Genomic DNA, 9333 nt, shown 5'->3' on the forward strand with positions numbered 1-9333 from the left:
ATCAGCCCATCTGCATAATACAATCTGCAAACTTTCATAGTATCTTCAAAAAAACTGCAAACAAAGATCAGTCCATAGTCCATCTGCATAATTTTCACAATAGTTGTAACTGCTCTACTTTTGTTTCTGCAGCACTCATTTGATCACTCTCTGAGACAACTTCACTGTCAACCTTCTTTTGTAAATTTTCGCATGACTGTCTGCCAACACTACTTTTATATGCATTCAGCCTAACTACCAACACAATAACCTCTGTATTCAGACTAAGAACTTCTGCATCCAGTTTAACTACTAACACAGTAGCCTCTACATTTAGACTAACCACCAATATAACATCTTCTGCATTTAGTCTAACTACTAACACAGTAGCCTCTACATTCAGACCGACTACCAACATAACATCTTCTACATTCAGTCTAACTACTACCATAGTATCTTCTGCCTGATTCCACAACAAATCACAATGCACAACAGAACAGTTTACAAACTACCAACATAGTATCTTCTGCCTGATTCCACAACAGATCACAATGCACAAAAGAACAGTTTACAAACTACCAATAGTATCTTCTGCCTTATTCCACAACAAATCATAATGCATAAAAGAACAGTTTACACACCAGTTCACAAACTATTAACTATCAACACAGATTAATTGCTAACACAGTAGCTTTTGCATGAATTCAAAACTTAGCAACACCTATGCACACTAGTTCATAATGCACAACACTATCAACACAGATTAACTACCAACATAGTATCTTCTGCCTGATTCTACAATAGATCACAATGCACAAAAGAATAGTTTACACGCCAGTTCACAAACTATTAACTATCAACACAGATTAACTGCTAACATAGTAGTTTTTGCATGAATTCACAACTCCGCAACACCTATGCACCCCAGTTCATAATGCACAACACTATCAACACAGATTAACTACCAACACAGTAATTTCTGCATGATTTCACAACTCAGCACACACACAACAGAGTAGTTTATCTTAGTAATCATCAAATGCAGCTTTCATAAGATTGAGTTACATTCAGTTTTGCTCTTAGTTCAGTAAAATGAGCAGCTGATAATGCTTTAGTAAGAACATCAACTATTTGTAACTTGGATGGGACATACTGAATTGCTACCTTTTTTACTAATACTTGCTCTCTGATGTAGTGAGCATCAATCTCAATGTGTTTGGTCCTGGCATGAAACACAGGATTGTATACAAGCACTCCAACACTAACATTGTCGCACCAAATGACTGGAACAGTGTGAAAGTTTACTCCTAGTTCATTAAACATACTTTCCAACCAGGCTACTTCTGTTGCAGTATGAACTAAAGCCCTATACTCAGCTTCGGTGGAAGAAAGTGCAACAACTTTTTGTTTCCTAGAACTCTATTGTATCAAGTTTGGTCCTAGGTAGACACAATACCCACTTGTGGACCTTCTATCCTCAAGATTTCCACCCCAATCAGCATCGGCATAATACTCTATATGTAATGTATTTGCTGGTTTGAACAACAGTCCATAGGCTATAGTATCTTTTGATGTACCTTAACACCCTTTTGCAAGCTTGCCATTGAAGTTCAGTGGGGGCCTGTAAAAATTGACTCAATTTGTTCACAGTAAAGCTGATGTCTAGTCTGGTAAGTGTTAAATATTGGAGTGCTCCTACAGTACTTTTATAGAGGCTGGGATTTTGAAATAGTTCACTGTCATTGGAACTTAATTTAACTCCAACAGTCATGGGTGTAGACAAGAATGAGCTTCCATCATTTTAGTTATAATGAGAAGATCTAAAACATACTTGGACTGCTTGAGATGAAGACCAGCCTGTGTTCTTATTGCTTCCAGCCCGAGAAAGTACTTAAGTGACCCAAGGGTTTTTAGAGCAAAATCATCATTAAGGTCTCTCATCAATTTGCTAATAAACTCTCCATCTGAACCAGTAATCAGTATGTCATCGACATACACAAGGATATAAGTAGAACCTGAATTCTGTTGGAGAGTAAATAAGCTTGAATCTAAAACTAAATTTTTGAATCCTTAGAGTTGTTTTCAACTTGTTAAACTAGGCTCTTAGAGCTTGTTTAAGGCCATAAAGTGCCTTATTAAGTTTGTAAATAGCATGTGGAAAGGACTGGTCCTCAAATCTAGGAGGCTGCTTCATATACACAGTTTCAATCAACACCCCATTCAAGAACACATTGTTGACATCAATTTGTTGTACATCCCAACATTTTGTAACTGCAAGTGTCAAGATAATTCTAATGGTGGAGGGTTTAATTATTGGACTGAAGGTCTCAAAGTAATTCACTCCAAGGGTTTGTTGGAATCCCTTAGCAACTAATCTTGCCTTATACTTCTGCAGAGAGCCATCAGCATTATATTTGACTCAAAAACCCATTTATTCTCAACTACATTCATATCGGGTGATGATGGAACAAGGGTACAGGTTTTGTTGTGAACAAGGGCATCATATTCACATTGCATTGCTGCCTTCCAACTGGTGTTGCTAAGAGCTACAGGCACTGAAGTTGGTTATGGTTCAACAGTTTCAGACCCATCAACTAGGTATGCTATGTGCATACTATCTTGAACATGAGGGACATATTGTAACTGAGCAGAAGACTTAGCTCTTATGACCATATGATGAGTATTAACTAGTGCTGAAACAGTGTGAGGAACACATGTTTTGACAAGACTAGAATTAGTTGAACCAGTAGGAAACTGAGAGGAGGTAAGATCAACAACAAGTGGATAGGTTAAGGGAGACAATGTTGTAGTGATTGGAGCTATAACAGGTAGTGAGACAGTAGGTGATTGAGAAGGGTTTGATGCGTCATTTAGTGAGTGACTGATTAGTGATGGAGAGGTGAGTGTCATAGCTGGTGTAAATGTGCTTGTAGAAGAAGGTTTAAATGTATTGGTTGAAGTGTTTTGATCACTGGAATTAGTAGAATAATCTTCATAGTAATCAGTATGAGAAGAAACAAAGTTATAAGGATTCTTACCAATTATTGCATTGTCAGAATTGAAGTTGTCCAGGGAGCAAGACACCACAGAGGAATTAGGGACAGCTGAGGATTTAATGGTAGTAGGTTGAGCTAAAGATTTAGTGATAGTTGGTTGAACTGAAGTTTTAGTAGCAGTTGGTTGAGTTGAAGGTTTAGTGGCATTTGGTTGAGTTGAAAGTTCAGTAGCAGTAGGTTAAGCAGATACAAAGGGAAATGACAAAACAGAAGTGTGGCAAGGAGTGTCAAGGACACATGGCTAAGGTAAAACAGCAGAGGACTAAGATTGAGAAGGAAAGACTGAATCACTAGTGGCAAAAGGAAATTCAGACTCATTAAAGTGAACATTAGGGGTGATTACAAGTTGTCCATCAGGTTTTAAGCACTTGTATCTTTTATGTATTAAGCTATATCCTACAAAAGTACACTTTGTTGAATGGAAATCAAATTTATGTTTATTAAAACTCTTATGATAAGGAAAACAAGAACAACCAAAAACTCCTACGCTTTCATAAACAGGAACCTGATGAAATAAAGTTAGATATGGAGAGATATTCTGGAGTACAGCAGTAGGCATTCTGTTAATTAGATAAACGGCTGTTTCAAAGGCAAGCCACCAATACAACAAAGGCATAGAGGCATGGGAAAGCAAGGTAAGTCCTGATTCTACAATGTGCTTATGTTTTCTCTCACTCCTACCATTTTGTTGATGCACATAAGAGTGAGAATACCTAACCTAAATTCCTTGCTCAACTAAGTATGGGAGAAGGGCTTTGTATTCACTACCTTGATCAGATTGCAAGTACTTAATCTTGCATCCAAAATGCCTTTCAGGAAGGTGATGAAACTTAATAAAAATAGACTATACTTTAGCCTTGGTTTTGAGAGGAAACAACCATGTAAAACGGCTATAATCATTTAGGAATTGGACATAGTACTTAAATCCTTCAGTAAAAGTACAAAGGGCAGGACCCCAAACATCATTATGTATTAATTCTAAGGGAGAAGTGGCATGTGAATGAGAGATTGGAAAATTGTTTTGATGTAACTTGCCTAATTGGCAAGCATCACAGAATGTGAAGTTGGAGTTCAGAGAAGTGTTTTGTTTTGAAGGAAATTTGTGTTGCAAAGTGGTTAAAATTTGATGTTGCACTTTCGAGTGTGGATGCCCTAACCATTTGTGCCAAACCATAATATTAGTGGTATGCAATTTGGCAGTTAAACAATGCAAATCAGTGATATGTGAGTGATCAAAAGTATGTAAGTAATCATCAGAAGGAGCAGAAAAGATAGTTTCAATGCAAGTATTAGTGTTACTCAAATCAGAAAAGGAATCAGTTTTATTATCAATGCAAGAGGGAATACATTTTAAGATGTTATCAACAATTGGTCTATTATCAACACTTTTATTATCAGCAAGGGAAGTGTAGTGACTGATATCAGAACTAACAAAAATATCTGGACTAACAGAAACATCATAATTAACATCAGACACAGCAGGATTGACATCAGACAAGTTGAATAATTAACAGATAGGAGAGATTCCAAATGATTAACAGAGTTGACACAGGCAAGTTGAAAGGGCTGTTGACTAGTGGAGGACATGTGAGATATGAATGAGGGCAGGATGGAGAAGGCATTTAGTTGATACAGGCCATCCTTAAGGTCCCCCTACAGTAGTATTGCCCCGGTGGATTTGTCCTTGACAACACAACAGTGAGCATCAAATTCCACTATAACATTGTTATCTTTAGTGAATCTAGAAATGCTAAGTAAATTCTTTGTGATTTTGGGAGCACACAAGATGTTTTTAAGATACAAACATTTAGTATGTAAATTGCTAGGCAGAAAAGTATGACCAGTATGAGATATTTTTAGATATTCACCATTGCCAACCTGAAGTTGATCACCTCCACTATAGTTCTTACTAATATTCAGATGATGTAGGTCTGCAGTAACATGATCTGTAGCTCCGGAGTCCATATACCACACTGGATCAGTTGGGGTTAATGATGTAGCAAGAGCAGTATGTGGATTTGATGGTGAAGAGTGTTGTGTAGAGGTGTTGTAGTGATGATTAGGAGTAGATACAATAGGATCTGTGCCAATAAAAACATGAGAACCAACAGCTACAAAGTGAGCTTGATTTTGACCATGAAACTGTTGACTAGGAACTCCAAAAGCAGCATTACTCATAATGCCAAAACCCTGCATACCAAACTGTGAGGGTTGTGACTGTGAAGAACCATCTAGTTGATGATGAGTAGTTCCTGTAGAACCAGACTTTGAACTAGGAACACCAATTTTTGAACCAATAAGACCAAACTATGGATAACTTGAACCAACAGTGCCAAATTGAGAGCCAGCAGCATTAAAAGAGGAACCACCATAAGAATGTGCATTGTGTGGTTGACCACTATAAGAGTGTGCATTGTGTGGTTGATAAGACAATTCCTTATAAGAGATAGGCTATTGTGACAAGTTTCCAACTGAAGATTGCACCATGCCTGTATAAGTAGAATTGTATCTGTGATAGCATTGACCTGTTGAGTGTCATGCTTTATTACACAATTGACAAATGAGTCTTCCTCTTCCAATACCTCTGCCCTTTCCTCAGCCATAAAATGTTCCTCCATCTCCAGAGGGCTGATTGTTATACACATGAGGATTGTAGGTTTGAGGGTGAGATGTAAGTATAACAAGAAGTTGGGGATAGTTGGGATTACCTAGAGATATTAGGGAAGGTATACCATTGTAAGAAGGAACTTCATCAGATTGGTGACTTATAGTATCAGTTTTGGGAGGGATACTGGTGTTGATTTTAGGATTACCAGCTGAGGCAAAGTGAGCTGAACAGTTATACAAGTCAATTGAATTTAATTTCTCTAGTCGAATTTCATACTTTTGAAGTAAAAATTGGGCTTCCTGAAGTGTGACAGAGTCAAATTTTGACTCAATCTTGGAAGTTAGGTTTACTAGTGCTGCATCAAATTCAGGACCAAGTCCATCCAGGACATATTGTAAAAGATCCTCATCAGCTATTATTAAACCACTGGCAGATAAACTTTCTCCTATCTCCTTCATTTTCTTAATATAATCGCCTACATTTAGATTGCCTTTTTGTGTTGTCTGAAGTAAGTTTTTGAGATGCAAAGCTCTAGCTTTAGAATTAGTAATGAACTCATTTTCTAGGGCAAACCATATCTTAGTAAAGGTTTTACATTTTGATACTAATCCAAACATACTTTCTGAGATTGATGCTAAAAGCCAACTTACTAAGAACTTGTCAGTTCTTTTCCACATTATGTAGGCAGGAATCAATTTTTCATCTATTGAAACACTACTAGCTCTTACTGTATTACCAACTTGACCTAACTCTTGTTCAATAGTAGAATCAGAAATTAACAAAGGTGAAGGACAGGAAACTCTACCGAGAAGATGTTCTTCGAGTTCGTGTGAACCTACGGTAGACATAACTTGAGAGCTCCAAAAACGAAAATTGTTCTAAGTGAGCTTTGGATTTATCACTTGTAAGCTAATAGCTGAAGTCAACGGAGTGCGATTGGAAGATTGCTTCAACATTTCGTCAGAATTGTTGAGTGAGTTGGAGGAATTCGCCATTGACGCAAGTCAATAGCTCTGATACCATATAGAGAAAAGTAAAACAATCGAGAAAACAGAGTACCGTGTGATAGAGAGTTTAGTGAGCTGAGATTGAATCTATTTTTCTCATTAATTGAAGAGAAAACGGAAAACAGATTACATATAAAGAAAATGCAGCTTTACTCTTTGTTCTGCTACTAAAACTGCAATCAGTTAGACAAATAGAAACAACAACGTATTGACTCTAAATGTTAACAAACAAAACGGCAGCGTATTCTAAAGAAGCTGCATTGCCTTTTGACTCTTAATGGTCAACACATCCCACAATCTTGCCTCAAAATCAGTTACTAAATATGTTTACATTTATAGATTACTTTACAGATTTACCTATCAGGTGGTTATCAACTTTGGTTAATAAAATATCATAATAACAGTTAAGTGATCAATTAAATGTTTCCATCAAATATCAATTTATATTCGTCAATAAAAAATTGTATTTATATTGTACCGAGTTGAATTACGTTACGATTATTTGATTTGTGACAAATTTACAACATTTTGATCGCATGAGTCATGAATTTGGATATGGATAACATAAATACAAAGTTGGAGTGGTATACTTTAATTAGTAAAATTGTTGAACTAACCTCATAAAATTGTAAAATTCATTTATTTTAATAATTGTTTATTTAAATTAGTGACAATATTACATTTTTTCAATTACACCAACTACATTTTCGAGTTCATGAATGATGTCGTTGCATTATTATCTTCATTTGACTTCATGAATACATTTGAAAATAAACCCTTAGCTCTCATTCCTTTGAAGGGATTAAATTAAATCCCAAGAGATCGAGGTTTCCTCTTATTGAGTTTGATGCTTACAATAAGACACTTTTTCTTCTTTCATAATTCCATCTTTGTGATTTAACCAAGTTGTAACCTTTTGTAGGATGGAGTTGTAACATAGATCTTCAAGTGTATGTTGAGAGCATCTGATCTTCCACTTTCAATTCTTATTGTTGGAGTGGAGGTGCGGATTTTACACATGAAGTAAACATTTAATCGTTCTAAAAAATATGTTCAGTCATATTCAATTAAATTTCAGATTATATTATTCTATTCTAATGTAAGGAAATGAATTAAACTATTAATTTTTGTGACAACCGATTACAGGTTGTCGAATGTCATACTAAGCTATCAAGTTCCTGTTATCCACTAAAAGTCAAACCTCGCCTTTTTCGCATTTAGACCTATTGACTCTTTCTTCAAAAAACCATTATAAATACCTACCATAACAAAGAACCAGCCCATCAAAAAATCAAATTCATAGCATCAAAATGCAAGGCCTTGTTGTAGCGAATACGGTGGTGGCTGCGACGGCTTGTTCGGTGTGGGATATCTATGGCAGCCTTCAAGTCGTCACAATTATAAATACATTTCTGCCAGATGTACTTGGAACAGTAAAAGTCCTTGAAGGTGATGGACAAGTTGGCACACTTTTAAACGTTACATTTCCGCAAGGTAAATTAATTCATATTATTTATTAAACATTTCATTTGAGCTACCGAATATTAAATATTAATTCTATATTAATTCTTCTTTGGTTTTTGTTTCAGGAACTCCAGGAGTTGGTTATATGAAGGAAAAAATTACAAAGGTTAATTATAAGAAGCGTGTGAAGGAAACACAAACCATTGAAGGAGGATTTTTAGCATTGGGCTTCAAACGCTATACAACTCAATACAAAATTATTGAGAATAATTTTACATCAAGTATCATAAAGTCAACAATAAAGTATGAGGTTGATGATAAATTATCAAACCTTGCTTCTATAGTGAACACCAAGCTAGTGGAAACACTTGCAGAAACTGTTGGGAAGTACCTGACTGTGAAGAAAGCTTCTCCTTAGAATCTACAAAAGGAATTCGGCTATTGTGTTGTATTCTTTAAGTCTAGTTTATAAGGTTTTCGTATGTGGTTTACAACTTTCATATTTGAATTTACAAATTGTATGTTGATTTACTTTATTGTAATAAAACTCATATTTGGGTTTATAGCTGTGGACAATTATTACGTGACTTTGTGACTACATGGATTTAGTTTATTGCATTTTGCTAAAATTGTTAGAATTAAGCATGATTTGAGTTTAAAATTTTTAAAAATTTAAAACCTACAAAATTTAAAAATAGGTGTTTGTAGGTTTTAAATTTAAAAAGCTTCTTTTGTAGTGTTTGGTTTGCTGTAGCCAAACCTCGTCGTCACCCTTACCACTGACACTATTGTGTACATCATGTCTCAGTAGTGTCAACACCATTACAAGACTTGCCATCGGGGACGGCTTATGTCCCACCTTCAATGACTAGTTTAATTGGTACAAGTGGTTGGCAAATTTAATTGGTTTCAAGTTTTAAGAGCAAGAAAGCATACCGTGGAAGCAAACATTTCGAGCTCACTAGTTTGCCTTGTAAACGTCTATATTAAGAGATTTTAATAAACTCGTAATAGATGAAAATTCACCTCTATTCATTTTAAAAAAGATGGATGGAAGAGGTTAACTCTTTTACGGTAATGGATGATATCTTTACAAGAGTAGGATGCTCAGAAGCTTTAAGGCTTAGTAAATATCAAAATTGATGTGATGTTCCCTTTACGTAAAGTTCCGGGTCTGCACTAGTTAGAGCCCTTAAGTACTTGACGCTAACAAGGCAAA

The 9333-nt window shown here is 35.7% G+C and overlaps 1 protein-coding gene across 1 annotated transcript; it reads left to right on the top strand.

Moving 5' to 3' along the window:
- The first annotated feature begins 7948 nt into the window (after positions 1 to 7948).
- LOC116116919 (S-norcoclaurine synthase 1-like) lies at positions 7949 to 8677 on the top strand. Its single transcript, XM_031402954.1, has 2 exons — positions 7949 to 8144; positions 8240 to 8677. Exons 1-2 carry the CDS (start codon positions 7961 to 7963, stop codon positions 8530 to 8532), a joined length of 477 nt encoding a protein of 158 aa, XP_031258814.1. The 5' UTR covers positions 7949 to 7960; the 3' UTR covers positions 8533 to 8677.
- Positions 8678 to 9333: the final 656 nt, after the last annotated feature.

The sequence above is a fragment of the Pistacia vera genome, unplaced genomic scaffold, assembly GCF_008641045.1.
Source record: "Pistacia vera cultivar Batoury unplaced genomic scaffold, PisVer_v2 Contig79, whole genome shotgun sequence".
NCBI lineage: Eukaryota > Viridiplantae > Streptophyta > Magnoliopsida > Sapindales > Anacardiaceae > Pistacia > Pistacia vera.